Here is a 15,983-nt window from a genome sequence, read left to right on the forward strand (position 1 = left end):
TACATACATGTACTTATGTATATCTCTCTTTTTAAACCAGGTATTCCCAATCACGTCTTTTCATCAGCACACAAATCCACAAGCTCTTCATCATTTCCATTTACAATACATAACACCCCATGTACACCATTTATACCCACAACTGCCACATTACTCATCTTTGTATTTAACTCACCAATCACTATAACCCGGTTTCATGCATCAAAGCTGCTAATACACTCACTCAGCTTCTCCCAAAACATTTGCCTATCATGATCTTTCTTCTCATGACCAGGTGCACACATCCACTTTCAGTTTTACCCACAACAATCTAGAACTTACTTTCTTACACTCTATCACATACTCCCACAACTCCTGCTTCAGGAGTATTGCTACTCCTTCCTTAGCTCTTGTCCTCTCATCAACCCCTAACTTTACTTCCCAAGATGTCTATGGACATCCCCCACTGTTTAGAAATCAATTCAGCCCAAATTTGTAAATAATAGAAGTGATGACTCTACCAAATTCGATACAAAAGGAGGAAAGAAAAAATCCTGACATTACCATAAGGTCTCAAAAAGAAATTTGCAAAAGCAAGAGACTGGTAAGAGAGTTCAGGTCTTCTGCATTAGCATGCACATGTTGTGAGCAATTCAGAACCCACTTAAAACCTGAGTTAAGAATTAATTAAATGATTTACGTAATGACGTTCAGTCTGAACTATGACAAAGGCTGTGACACAAACTAAAGCTCATGAAGTACAACCAAATTTACATGCAGTTACTTAACATGGCTTTGGATGAGACTGAAGATGTGTAATCTCACCAGGTTTCATCAAAATCCAAAATGATTTAGCAATGTTAATAAGAGAAAAACTTTGTCCAGGATTGAGAGTAAATACAAAATAAAGGAATAACAAACAGAACAATATCTTTCTTTCATATGTCTGCTATATTCCCATGAGTAAGGTAGCAAAAAGAACAGATGAAGGGAACTTAGTTGAAAAAATTGTTGCTTGGCTCCTTCCTCTATTCCCTCTTTTGGAGAGTAATACTGTTGCCTGTTGCTCTTTACAACACATAGGAGATACATGAGCAGCATTCTCTCTCCCCTATCCCCAGTGATAAAGGAAAAATATATATTCCCCCATGTGCAAGGGTATAAAAGTATTGTATTTTTCCCCTCATTATCCTTGGTGTCTCATTTCTACATCAGATGGCTTCTGACTAGCTGTGAGGATCCATTAATTTGGTTAACACTGGGGTTTACCTCAAACAGTTGACTGAACAGTTATAGAGAAAGCATGTCAATGGCAACTTGTGAAGCCATGCAATAACTAATAGTGATACCATTACAACACACCTGATATAATGTGGTGAGTACATTTCATAATCCAAATATCTGAAGGGTAGTACATTCAAAAAACACCTAAGGAAGTGCAAACATACCTGGGGAATCTCAAACTCATAGAAAATATATTGCTCTTGACTAGAGACTGGGAATGTTGATGGGTTGAACAGTGTCTCTGGCTCTACCTCAGTGCTGTCCTTACCACTATCCAAGGATTTCTGCAACAGAATGTATCTATAATCCACATACTGTTATCAATATCCTCAAGAAAATACTGTAAAGGGTGTTTTAGAAGTCTGATATGAAAGGGAGAATTAGCTAATCACCTTTATCTCAACAAATGTTCATATTACATGCCATGATGAACTTTCGTCAACAGTGAATCATATCTGATTCAGTACTTCTAATACACTATATTATACTTTATGATCATTATCTAATCTAATACAATAATTCAGTAAACTACAGAAATACACATTAGTATGAGCTTAACATTCAAATCATAGCAGGCACAGAGATTTTCAGTGAATCACCCATTTCAAGAGTTTCCTTTTCCATTTATGGTATATGGCTTGAAAGTAGATGAACACAACTGCTGCCAAAATGTCCTTACACTTTCAAATACAACATCACAATAAGTTTGAAAAATCGGCCAGAAATCATGTATCCAGACTCTTTTTCATAAGCCTTACATATTTTCAAGTACACACATATTTCTGGGGGCCATGAACTTTAAAAACAGACTGATATCACTTAAGACTATTTTCTTTCATAAGAAAAAATCATCCTCCACATCCATGCATTGCAAATCTTGACCAGTTATTTCATAAGTCTAAATATCTGACAGATACTTTAAGTACTACCTAATGATAACATGGAGACTATCACTATAAATGTATTCATCTATATATCTATCAACAGTTTAATAAAGAATGAAGTTTGTGAGATGCATTTATGTACTTTAAAGAGCTAACTAAAGATATCTTAAATACACCATATAATGGTTCTAGAGGTCTCCTGCCCCTATAACTCAGTCTGATCCTTATAATGATTATGGAGGTCTCCTGCTCTCACAGCTCAGTCTGAGATAAAGTGGTTGCATACTCCTTCACTGAGTCAGGTAAATGTTTAAGGCCATGGCCTAAAGGCCTTACATAACCACCACATCCAAGATAGCCCTATACACTTTGTGGATGCTCATCCAGACCTTTGGTACATTTGTCTACCGAACAGCTCACAATGTTCCTTATGACTTTAGGTAAGTACCAGATAATTCTGGGCCTTGGATGTTTGCAGTGTTTTTTCTAGTCTTCCACACTTGGGCCCAAATTCTGAAAGTTGGGATCCAAGATGATCATGATTTTTCAAGTGTAAACAAAAAATATATCTCACATCTGCATTCTTATGAGTACAGCCTCAATATGTAATCATTCCCAGTAGTTCAGGTTTTTATCAATCAAAATGGGCTATAAACAGGCTTTTCACACTCTATCTCTGCAATTCTGCCTGCCCTAAAAGGTGGTACTAGAAAATCATTATTGTATTTGAGGAGTGTAATCTTTAAAAGCATCATCACTGACTTTAGCACTTATTTTAAAGGTCTGAATAATATAGAATGCCACTGTTTTTAAAGAGCAACTGTTGCTTTGTTACACTCACTAAAGGTTTCGTTAATGAACAGTTTTCATGTGAGGTATTTCAGTGCTGTTATGAAACATGGCAATTTTCATTTCTGTCCAGTAATTTTTTTCTTACCACAAAGGGGAAGTTGAAACTTTTCATAATCAAGAGCATATCATCAACAGAGGCCTAACTGAAGACTTGATTTATGTTTATCTATAGTCTTTCAGATTCGTCAACTGATGAGATTTTAATAACTGTTCTAGTTTCATTTGCAAAGGATGATATGAAACTGAGGTTTCTGTTTACATCAATATCAGATATCAGGGTGAGAAATAGGAGAGGTGCAAGTACAGTTCCTATGAGAACCAAACTTATTACCTTGGAGGCAATAAAGACTATATGATTCATAACAATGAGTTCAGTTAGTTAAGATGTAGTATGCTTATTCTCCTACTTGATCAATCATTCCCATTTTATGACATTTGTGTCCTAAGACACCATGGTTACATCTGTCAAAGAATTTAGCAAAGTCCGTGTATATTGAATTGGCATTCTGTTTGTTCTCTAGCTTTTGGGACACTACCCCAGAAAAAAAGTTTTTCTTTCTTCAAAACAACACAGAGGTGGAGGAAAAGAGAAATTTTTTTTTAACTAAACGAAAAGATGACTACAGTCATGCCCAAAGGTTAAACTGTAGTATGTTAAATCAAGGCACATAACATGTTGAAACTGCAACTTTGTATTAATCTGAATGGAATAACCAAATCTAAATCTATAAGTGATTTTTCTTGCAGATAATCCTGCAAATATGGTCATTCTTTATACTGTACAGGATGATGTATTTATATTTATTTATTTCATATTTATTTTGCTTTGTCGCTGTCTCCCACGTTAGCGAGGTAGCGCAAGGAAACAGACAAAAGAATGGCCCAACCCGCCCACATACACATGTATATACATACACGTCCACACACGCAAATATACATACCTATACATCTCAATGTACACATATATATACACACACAGACATATACATATATACACATGTACATAATTCATACTGTCTGCCTTTATTTGTTCCCATCGCCACCTCACCACACATGGAATAACAACCCCCTCCCCCCTCACGTGTGCCAGGTAGCGTTAGGAAAAGACAACAAAGGCCCCATTCATTCACACTCAGTCTCTAGCTGTCATGTAATAATGCACCGAAACCACAGCTCCCTTTCCACATCCAGGCCCCACAGAACTTTCCATGGTTTACCCCAGACACTTCACATGCCCTGGTTCAATCCACTGACAGCATGTCGACCCCGGTATACCACATCGTTCCAATTCACTCTATTCCTTGCACGCCTTTCAACCTCCTGCATGTTCAGGCCCCGATCACTCAAAATCTTTTTCACTCCATCCTGTACCATCATAAAACATTCTACCAGGGTTACGGTTTAACACGTTTCAAATTCAGCATGCAAGAGAGGTATGTAAAGCTACCCCTTGATGAAAACGAGTACCAGAGAAACATTAGATGGATAGAACAGCATGTAAGGACAGGGATAAGTGGAAACTCTTTTGATATTGGTTACCCCCTTGATGGGAATTCCTGAAGCAAACAGATGTCAGAGATAGTGGTGATTAGACAAACATAGAAATTCAATTTACTAGAATGGTATAACTGATCAAACAACCACTGTACAGTTACAAAATACATCAGCACAAAAACTACTTTCATCTTAATAAGATTTACATCCTGCGACTTGAGAATAGCAATAATAGAAATGCAAGCTCACCAAGCTCAAGGAGTCAGAATTGACATTATCCTGCTCAGCAGCAGGATCATCATCAAGATCTGCTGCTGCAGAATCCCCTTGGTTATCTTGAAACTGTTCCCTTCTGAAAGTACCTTTGTCACTTACTCCAGCTTTCTTGACTCTGTTGCTATCTTCTCTCACATTACTAATTCCAGCATCACTGTTTTCTTTCTGCTTGTGGATAGAAGTGATGTTACTTTCTTTTGGGTTAACAATATCTGTGCTGCTAATTTCCTTCAAACTACCAACTCCTGCACTGTTCTCTTTTGTCAAACTAATGCCTATGCTATCTCTTTCTCTCAGCTTACTGCCTTCTTTGCTACAAGTTCCTTTCAATTTTGAAGTTTCTGTGCTACTTCCCATCATCATTTTTGTGCTAGCACTACATTCTTCTCCCAACCCACTAGTTTCTATACTGCTGCCTTCTCTCGATATACTAATTTCCAAATCTACATTTGGAGTTTTATTTGCCGTTTCAATTTCTTCATCTTCTTTAGATGTTTTCTGCTGCTGTTCTGTAAAACCGTTATTGCTGCTAGAGGTTACTCCCTCCTTGACCAAGCAGTCTGATGCACTTCCATCTTCTTTCTTCTGTGGTGCTGAATTCTTTTGACAGTCTTCCATTTTAGTTTTCATTGCTTTTATACATTTATCTTTAGATGTTGCCAGAGACTGGGTGCATAATTTTTCTGATTCCTGGTCCTCATTTAAACTGGTCGAGAGAGCAGGCTGTTCTTCAGAGGCCAAGCTGGGCAGAACAACAGACTGTTCTCTCTGGGCCAAAACAGAAGAAACAGTAATCTGTTTTTCTTTGTCAGAACTGGATAAAACATCTAACTGCTCTTCCTGGTCAAAGGTACATGAGATAGAAGATTTATTTTCTTGGTCCATCTTGAGTGATACAGCAGTCTGTTTTTTTCCAGACAAGCTTGTTAAAGGAACATTCCTTTCTTTCTTATTCAAGTAAGTAGATCCACCTTCTTTGGCTAACCTGAGAGATTCCTCCTGGGCTTCCTGGTCTTCGCTAACAGCTTCTTCAGCATGAGCTGAAGTGAATGAAAGTACTAGCTCTTCTTGGTCCACGCTGGATGAGAGATGAGGATGCTCTTCAAGGCCATTGCTGGATGAGCACGAATCAAGTTCTTCTAAGACAATGTTGGACAACAAAGAAGATTGCTCTTCTTGGCTGACATTAGATGAAATGGTAAGTTGTTCCACCTGGTCTATGTTGGATGAGTGAGTTAATCGATCTTCTTGGTCCAATATAGGCGTAGATTTTTCTTTAGGAATTAAGTTAAGCGAAAGTGGTGACTGTTCTTGATCTGAAGAGAATGACAGTGTTGACTGGTTCTCACTGCCCAACGTACTTAACACAGCATTTCTTTCTGTTGTAGCCATGGAGGATGAAAGATTACAGCATTCTTTCTCATCAAAACTGGATGGAGACAATTGTTGTTCAAGGAGCACTGTGGATGAAATAGTTGAAGGTTCTTCCAGGCTAAATAAAATAGTAGATTGTTCTCCTATGTCCCTGCTGGATGAAAGTGCAGATCCTTCTTCCTGGGATATAATGGGTAAAGACTTTTTATCAATACATGAAGAATGAGGAGAATGTTCATCATGGTCCAAATTCCATGCAGGAGCAATATCTTTTTCTACTTCTATGTTATGTGAGAGAGTAACACACTCTTCCTGACCCATATCACATGAAAGAGCAATTTCTTCTTTTGCAAGAAAATTAGTCAGTTGTTCTTCCTGCTCTAAATTAGGTGACATAATAGACTGTTTTGCATCATCCATGCTGAATGACAGTGTAGATTGCTTTTCATGTTCTAAGCAGGAAGAAAGAAAAGACTCTTCTTCCTTGCATACCACAAGTGATTCATCTGATTTTTCATCTTCAACTAAGATGGATGAACGTAATGAATTTATCTGGGCTACATCAGATGAATCTGAATATTCTCTGTTCAGATCTAAACTGGTATGTGTAACAGGGTCTTGGTTCCTGTCTTTGGAGGATGAAATAGGAGACTCTTCTTCCAAGACAAAGCCACATGACTCAGTCAGTACTCCATCCTTTCCCAAGCTGGGTAAAACTGAAGGTTCTTTTCCTTGTGGCTTCAAAGAGGTACCTAATTCATGTTCCTGTTCTGTGTCAAACATGCCATTAGATTCATTCATACATAAGGTGGATAAAACAGACTTTTCTAATGAAACACTGCTAACATTTGAGCTTCTCATAGGCTCTTTTTCTTCCTCAATTACCACAGCCATGGTGTGATAGTCATTTTCAAGACATGAATACTGAGAAGCTTCTTTCTCCTGTTGTATGATTAATGAGGAAGATTCTGCATCCTCAGTTGTTTCAAAAGTTGTGCAAGTCACTTCCATTCCTAATGGAACTGGCTTGGCACTCAACATGTCAGAAACTGTACTACTGCAAATGACATTTTCTTCACCATTCATGCTTACTAAACTGTTTTCAATTTCTTTCAAATTCTCAGCAACAGAGACTGATTCTGCTGATACAACAGAAATGCACTCCATCCCATTTTCTTTATTTTCCAAGAAGTGACCATCTCTGCCTTTTTTTATGTTTACCAAGTCTTCATTTTTGCCATCTGTATAGTTTCTCTCAAAATCATCTAGCAAACCTGCTACAGAAACAAATTTGTCAGACGAATATATACTGGATTCAGCAGTCTTTAGATGCTGTCCAGAAGTGTCGGAAGTGGACTGTTCAACTTCCACGGTGGTAACAGGTTCTTCACATATTTCAGTATTTTGCTTGACCTGATAATTTCCCTCCCTTTCATTACTATGGTCACTCACATGACCCTCCAAAATTTCTTCAGAGCTTTTCCCATCAACTGGTACATGTCCATTAAAGTTTACATATGGACAGCTTTTGACACTTGTATCATCATTGCATATGGTACTACTTTTATCTGAAAGACTAGCATTCACATCAGTTTTGTTTGGGTTGATAATTTCTGAACTGGTACCGGCATTATCTTCTTTCCCTGGGTCTGGATGCCGTTTTCTCGACCGCAAGAGTATATATATGAGAGCACTTGCGCCAGTTACAGCCACAGCAGCTCCAAATGCGACCTTCATCCCTGAGAAAAAGAAGAGCATAATTAGATATCACATGCTTTCAATATCCCCTTCATTATATCTCTATTCAAATTATGCATTTTCTTCTTATAGCAACTAAAACTTGCCCATATCATGACATCTAAGTTGATTAGTCATCTCCAAAATATACAAAATACCAAAAACTACATAACATCCAGCCCAGACCACATCTCCACCCTCCACCTTTAACATCTATGACCCACAGCTGTATATTCCCTCAGATATATCTTCAGCTACTCATGGACCCACAGCAAAATATCTCTAATCTATAAAATAGCTATCAACAACCCCATCCTAAAACTCAACAAAACTCCATAGCCCAACATCATGCAAAGTCCTTGAAAAACTCATCCTACATGAAGTCACCCTACACATCCCAGTAACATCCTCCCAGCACACCTCCTGTCTCCCTAACTAATAACCAATGATTTCAGATAAAAAAAATAAATCCCTTTTGCATAATAATCACTAGTCCACATGGGACAAGGGCAAAGTTTTCACTACTGATCCCCACCGTGTGCCTTTAAGAGCTAAGATCCTTGACATCATAAATGTACAACAACAAAAGTAAAGATACTAAATATGGATGGCTCATTTCCTACCTGCCTGCTGAGCCCAAGTCAAAGACAACATTTCATCTATCATCAAGAGATTCTCAAATGGAGTCCCCTTGGATCTCTTCTTAACCCCAGCTTATCTTTTTAACCTCAACCATTTACACCTGTTCCACTATATCAATCCACCTTCATCCCCAAACTCTAACCTTTTGCTATATACACTTGACTTATCTACAGCCTCAGAGTAACTCCAAACTCAGAAATGCAAAAAAAAAATCAGAAATACACCTAAACCAAGAAACAATAACTGATTTACCTGTAACTGAATGAGATCATCACCATCTGTACCATCCACACTTCTCATAAAATATCACATGACAGGACGATCAACTGTATCATCCACAATTCTTCTCAAATCAAATATGAAATCAATGCTCTCCCACACATTGCACTATTCATGTAGCCATTACTTATCAGTAAATACCTACACCAAGTCATTTACACACATGAGTACGAACAACATTGACATCAAACTTTACAGAACTGGAAACATGGTTGAATGGTTGATGACACAAATACTAAAGACGTACTTGTGTGGTTTGCCTTTCCCTACTCTCATTTAAACTGGAAAGCGTGTGTTTTATGTGTATGTAGAGATATGTTATGTCTCAGTTAGCTAAGATTAGTACCAGCAAGAAACCTTAGAGTACCTCTTTCAATACTGTAAACATACGTTTGGCTGACACAGTTGATTTAGTACTAAACCCGTAATATTTTGCCTTTTCCACCCTCATCTATATCAAAAGGTAAGTCTTTGCATATGATGTCTTATGCATCAAATAACAATGACAAGTACATGGGAAAAATCCAAAGGCGTCAGAGGATACAGATACGGAAGTGTGTCAACAAACGAGCAATCAGCCAATCAAGATCTTAGCCTCGCTGATGCACCAACTTTATCTCTGTAAAGCAATTCATAGTTATTACACCTGAATTTTTTTTCAACTTCTCTGGACATTTCCTAGTAAAAAAAAAAGAGAAAAGTTTTGCATTTTTTGATAACCCCCAGTCTTGGGAACCCACCTAGATTTCTAGAAAGTCCTTTTAGAGACAATATCGTATATCAAGAATACTGACCTCCTCCACTATTCATTAGAGATGCAGTCCTAGAATAAGTGTCTTTCGGCAAATTCATTCAAAACCAAGAAAAGTTGCCATGGTAAAATGGGGATTCATTTCAGACACCTTCTGTGAACCCAGTATTTCTAACTATGGACATTAAAAAAAAATAAGATATCAAAAATTCATGCATCAAAGGCATATAAAATATTAAGTACATAGAAAATTTTTAGCAAGAAGAATACATGATGTAACATATACCACAGGTTAGCATGAGCACCTTTAATATTTTCCTAACCCAAGAAAAAGATATATATCATCTGACCTGACCTTACATATGAGGTCAGGTCAAAGGTCATGTGTTTAGGCACATGTGTAGAACCTTGCTCCTTAAGGAGTGGTAGATCAACCAAGGAGGCATGGTCTTCTTTTACTTTTGTTTAAAGGAGGTGCCATGTTCTTCATTTACTTTCATTTACAGTATGTAACTCTTTGTAGTGTCATTCTCCTTGTAAAGGTCTTGAAAAAATCATATTTTGAAAACTGGCAAACTTTACTCCCTGAGACAGTATCCCGAGAGCATGAGAACTATTCCCTTTGAGTACATGTATGGGTTAAATTTCTCCCAATCCTTATGATTCCAGTATGGAAGCACCACCATTCACTCCACCTTTCTAAACAAACCTTAGGAATTCCCTCTTGTACACATAGTAAAACACAAAAGACGGAAGCATATACAAGAAGGAATTGTGGTGTACTGAATACCATACGGAGTATGTTACAGGAAATGCATGGGAAAGACAAGAGGCATTAAAACAGGTATGAAAACAGGTTCAAGAGAACATAGGAATGACATTAGAAACCATGAAATGACCAACGCAATATTGGTACATGTAGAACAAGCAGGACATCTCCTCAGATGTGAAGAGGCACAAATTACCTGCAATGACTTGGAATGTGGAGGAAGGCAAAGAAAGCAGTCTACATTCTACAAAAGGATAACATCAACAAAGTAGTATGGAGTTACAGGAGGGTTACAATGTCCTCAAACAGTGGGTGGAGCATGGTCAAAAATGAGTGAGTATGCAGGAGGATCTGACCGATCAGGAATCAAGTCACACAGACCAGGGACCTCATTCAACGGCACTGAACATAACCATGTGAGAGTCAATACTGCATTATGTTCTCCTAAGGAAGACAGCTGTTAAAATGTTGATAATTAAATCCTAATTAGCAACTTTTGTCTCAGTGCCACATTAATACATGGGGTAATTATGCTGCTCTCTCTTTATTCAGGCCCTACCTCAATCAAACAGCAACACCCACCAAGATGATGTCATCAAGCCATTCACCCAAACCCACTTAGAGCTCACAATTCACATACTGCAGAAACCACCCCAAGGCGGTCGTCACAAAAAGGACAGAGAAAAGGTTTCCTCAAAAAAGGGAGAAGCCAGGAAATGACATGACCATCAGAGAAAAACTGCTTGCAAGACATCACCTCAGAGGGATAATGTTTTTCAATTTCTAAATCTACACTTTTCTCAACTGCAATGTGTTGCACATGCATGAGCACATACCTACAGGATAGAAGGTTTAGCATCATGGAGCTAGCTTTGATATATGCTTAATTATTTCTAATAATCATGAATATATTGCAAGTGGTGAAGCGTGCACTGGAAAATTCTTACAAGAATAAAACATGCGACTTTGATGTATCGGGGTAATCATAGAGTAAAATTATGTAAAAGAGAGAAAATACTTGTAAATATCAACAGAACTACTGAAAACTGCACATAACTTCCCATAGCAGCAAGAAACTTTTCCTTACTTCCACTGCCACCAGAAATTTACCACATTTTCAAGGTCATATGAAAAAATATAATTGTTACAGTCTACTGCATGCATTCAGCTGAAGGCCATTCTGGGCACTGTGTGCATCACAGCAAACACAAAAATTGCCAGTGACTGATGATATCATAAAGAGCCCTTACAGCAAGAGCCTGGAGGAAAAAAAATGCCCCTGTTATATTTTGATCAAAAAATTTAAAAAGTAAAGTAAATGTCAGCTGCTAAAGGAAGTATTTCTCCTATTTCTACATTATGTGAACTCAAGTTTTCCATGAACTTCACAGTCCTCCCCACTATCACCTCATCTAGAACCTAAGAATTAAAAATATTGACATATTGACACCACCATTCTTAACATATTCTTTACAAAGTATGTTATCACTGCAGAACAAAACATGAGATGCTCCAAAGATAGTTCTACAATGTAGCTTAAATGAAATTTTCAGCACAAATCAGCATAAATAGATCCCTAAAATACATATGAAGTTTAAAATAAGCCAAAATTTTGTATTTCAAGTTTCAGAAAGTCGTTACGTAAGGAAAAGCTCACAACTGAACGACAACAAGCATGGGTATTCCCGATTTTCAAGAGAAGGAAAAAGGCAATTACAGACTAGTAACATTATCAAGTGTGGTATGCAATGTCACACAATATAATTGAGTCAGTAAACGTTTTTCATATAAGTACTATTTCCCACACTAGTGAGAAACAGAAATAGCCTCATTTGCTCACATTCACTGTTGTGCATAATGCATTCAAACCAGTCTCCATCCACAAACAGGCTCCTCAGACCTTTTTATTGTTTCCCCAACAGCATCATATGCTCTAGTGCAGTCCACTGACAACACATCATCCCCTGTAAACCACTCCAATTAACGCTATCCCTTGCAACCCTCACATTCTTCTGCATTCCAGGCACTGAGCCTTCAAAGCATCTTTTACTCCATTTTTCCACCTTCTTGTTTCACCCTTTTCTTTGTTCCTTGCATTTTCAGCTGAACAAATACTGCAACTGCAACTGAACAATACTGCAACTGCAAACAGCAAATAAAAATTCAAAAGGCTGCAAGACACTAATTGTTCAAAAGATGAGGCACCAAGAGTGCAAAACTCCCTGACAGTACAGTACAAAGAGGTAAGTACATTATAACTTACTAACCTAGGTTATGGAGTTCTGATAACTGGACTGGAGTGCCAAATAAAGGATATAAAAGCAATGCTTAATTTTAGTCTATCAAATAAGTGAAATTTCACTTAGGGGTCACCTGAGAAATAACTTACTAATGTGGGAGAAATAAACATCAATGGATTCCTTACACTTTATGTAAGTTATTTACACTAACATTTCAGGATTTGGAGAATTTGTTTTTAATCCTTTGAGAGCAAATATATGGCACTGGGGAGGGATATGATGATCATGAAAAATGTGAAGGTATTAATTTACAAGAAAACACGAAGAAAATGAAATCTATGGGAACTTCATCTAATTTCTCCTAGCAGACAATATCTATTTCCTATTCAATGCTATAACTAAAATATATGAAACACATCCATGAATTCAGTATGCACTACATCAGTATACTTCTTACTAATCTACAAAACAAATGTGGAGTGGAAAGACGAATGATGTTGAAGTTAAAAATTTCATGAGGACGACATGATGCAATTCAAGAAAAAATCTTAAGGTAAATATTTATGTAAATGTTTTCTTCCAGCCAGCAAAATCATAATCTTTAAATGGAACTTAATGAAAAGACACCAAGAGAGGATTGTGCTTGCATGGAGCAGTCCCCCATAACACAACACTGATGTCAAATCAGTGAACGAATTTATAGCTAGTCTCAAAAAAAAGTTACAAGTAAATAAACCCATTTACCCTTACTGGATAGGTGAAATACAGTGGTTTAGTGACACCCATTTCTTACAAAATTATCCAATAAATTTCATGGTAGTAGCATAAAAGAATTCAGAGGGATATAGCATAACTACAAGTTATATGGATTTTCACCAGTCTTAACTCATCTTAATAAAATCAATCTCATAACAGTACGCCAAACGATAAGTAAAATATGCACAGGCAAAATTAGCCAATATGGTCAGTTGATTTTATTAACCATAAGACATCACAGAGCTCTTCCACGTGCCCCAGAGACTTCCAAAGTGTCAACTACCTAGCAACATGCCTTAACTTAGTAACATGTGATAATGTCAAGAACTAATGCAGTAGCTTGTTATATCACTTCCTGCGTCACTGCCCACTGCTGGCAACATTCCTTACACCACCCAATATTCACTAGAGTTACAGGTAAATTCAGGAAGGTACTCAATTAAAGAGATCCAGTTAAAGTGAGACCTAGAAACCCGATACACTTAACATGTCCGTAGTCTAAGGGTACATAAACAATGCTCGTCAGCTGATCTAATTCTAGGACAAGTCCTCATAAGATGATACTCTAATTACAGTGAAAGTTAGGCATATCAACTCAAGTTAAGACAACTTACCAGAGAAGAATTAGATCAATTCAATAATAATGCACCAAAGGTGACTTCACCACACACAGTTACTGTAAAGTGCGCAAATAAATCCCAGAAAGTGTTGACACGTGCGACCCCATCTATGTACACAATTCCTCTGATGTTGCTGATCGCACTGTTTGCTAACTTCTCAAGCTTCTACATACTTAGCCGATATCCTTTAAATATTATTATCTTATATATTTCAGGTTGACATTTCTTTATTCTTACACAAATAAAATCTCTATATGTAAATTGATTATATTAAATACTGAAAAACGGTAGAAACACGAATTTTACTGTAATTTATGTTTAAACAAGAGAGGTTGAGGTACAATGCTCCAGTTCTTCTGTATCGACAATAGGCACACGAAATAACCAGGAATCATCATAATTATCAAATTTTACGAAAAAAGATGAAAAGAGCAAAAGCCGAATGCAGTTCTAATAAATGAAATGAAAAGCGGATATCAGGAAAAATTCTATGAGAAGTGTAGCATCAACCAGAAACGTGAAACATGGACCCAAGACTCGCCACCAACCAATTAATCTACAGAACTTCTTGTTTTGTGTAAGTAAAATGGAGGAAACACATATTTGAACCTTTCCTCCAACTCAGGCGGGAAGTTTAATTTCTGCCAGACGGAGCTGGGGCCTCAAGAGGACGAATTTTTTGGGAGACAAGATTATATCTGAACGTTGACCATCTACCATATACCATTGAGCAACACATAGTGTCTAATTATGTTTTTTCATGTTTATATATTTACCTCATAAGCAGAATTAATAGCACTTTTTGGGCACATTTGTCGAAATTGTGTGAGAGTGACTGACTGGATGATAATTGTCGATTGCTATTTGGTCCATGTTGATGTGAGAGGTGTAATAATAGGAGCTCCATGGTTGACGACGAGTGGGTGAGACAAAAATAGCGAAGTGATCATTTCTGTTTCATTCTTAGCTCCCTTTTGAGTCAGTGGGGTTTAGTGTGAATAACCGGGAGACAGCTGACTAAATCCGGTCAGTATGCATATTAGGGAACATTTACAGCATCTGATATTAACATTATGCACCATTGCTAAACAGAGAACTTTGGAAGCAGACAGGATATTGAGTTTAATAGTAATATATTACACAATATTGTTGTTTGGGCCAGCTTACAAGGAGGGAGACATGTCGTCTGGTGTTGATTTGAGGAATCAAGTGTATTATTACTAATCTGGAATTTATTCATCCAAAAATCAATGATGTTTGACATTCTGATCTTGAACAGTGTAAAACTGTATGGCCGCTATTAGTTCTGTGTCTTTTGAGTTGATACTAAATAATGGTGATGCAAGCTACTGTTCTTATATATTCAGTGTAATAAATTTCCGATGTAAATGAGGTAAAACGTCAGCTGAATATTAGTATAGTGCTCTGTATATGTCATTTAGTCATATACATATATATATATATATATATATATATATATATATATATATATATATATATATACGATCACATAAACTTGTAGACCACAAGGGAAATTTTGCTTAATCGCTTTCGTGTATTTCAACACATCTTCAGAAGCATGTAGCAACAAATCATGGATGGAGGAAGATATATATATAGAGACACCGGTACATGTCACCGGGATGACATCTTACACGGTACTGAAGCAGGCAGTGAGGAGAGCAAGGCAACCCCTATGGAGTCAGAGGACACTCAGGTAACAAACCTGACTCTACCACTCAGGTCACTATGGCTGTGTCAGGTCATCAACCTTCTTGCACAGGTCACTGTGACATAAATGTAAGATGACGTTATCTAAACTAAATTATTATCTAACATTCATATTCCTATCATGAGTCAGCTGTATACGAGCAGACTCTAATAAATTTCTAATTATAAAACTTACACTTTATGACTGAAGTATCTCTGGTCCAGTCAGTGTGTTTTCACTGTTGCAAGCCAACAAAGCACTAGATTGTTGACCAGTGCGTACAGGGTATTTTATGTTGACTTACACGAGATTCTAAGTTTTGACCTGTCTCTTCC

General features: G+C 37.2%; 1 protein-coding gene across 2 annotated transcripts in view; it reads right to left on the bottom strand.

Annotated features, from left to right (window-relative positions):
- LOC139749923 (uncharacterized) overlaps window positions 1–15,983 on the bottom strand; it is a 41,079-nt gene extending 25,096 nt beyond the window's left edge. Inside the window, exons 1-3 of one of the 2 annotated variants that reach the window (XM_071664340.1) lie at window positions 15,844–15,983; window positions 4,743–7,882; window positions 1,428–1,547 (exon numbers count right to left, since the gene is read on the bottom strand). In XM_071664340.1, the coding sequence (XP_071520441.1) occupies window positions 1,428–1,547; window positions 4,743–7,880 (3,258 nt within the window). In that variant the 5' untranslated portion in view covers window positions 7,881–7,882; window positions 15,844–15,983. Of the gene's footprint in view, window positions 1–1,427; window positions 1,548–4,742; window positions 7,883–13,931; window positions 14,079–15,843 lie in introns of those variants that run through there. The other variant, XM_071664339.1, reaches the window with a different exon arrangement.

This window comes from Panulirus ornatus, chromosome 8 (genome assembly GCF_036320965.1).
Source record: "Panulirus ornatus isolate Po-2019 chromosome 8, ASM3632096v1, whole genome shotgun sequence".
NCBI classification, from domain to species: Eukaryota; Metazoa; Arthropoda; class Malacostraca; order Decapoda; family Palinuridae; genus Panulirus; species Panulirus ornatus.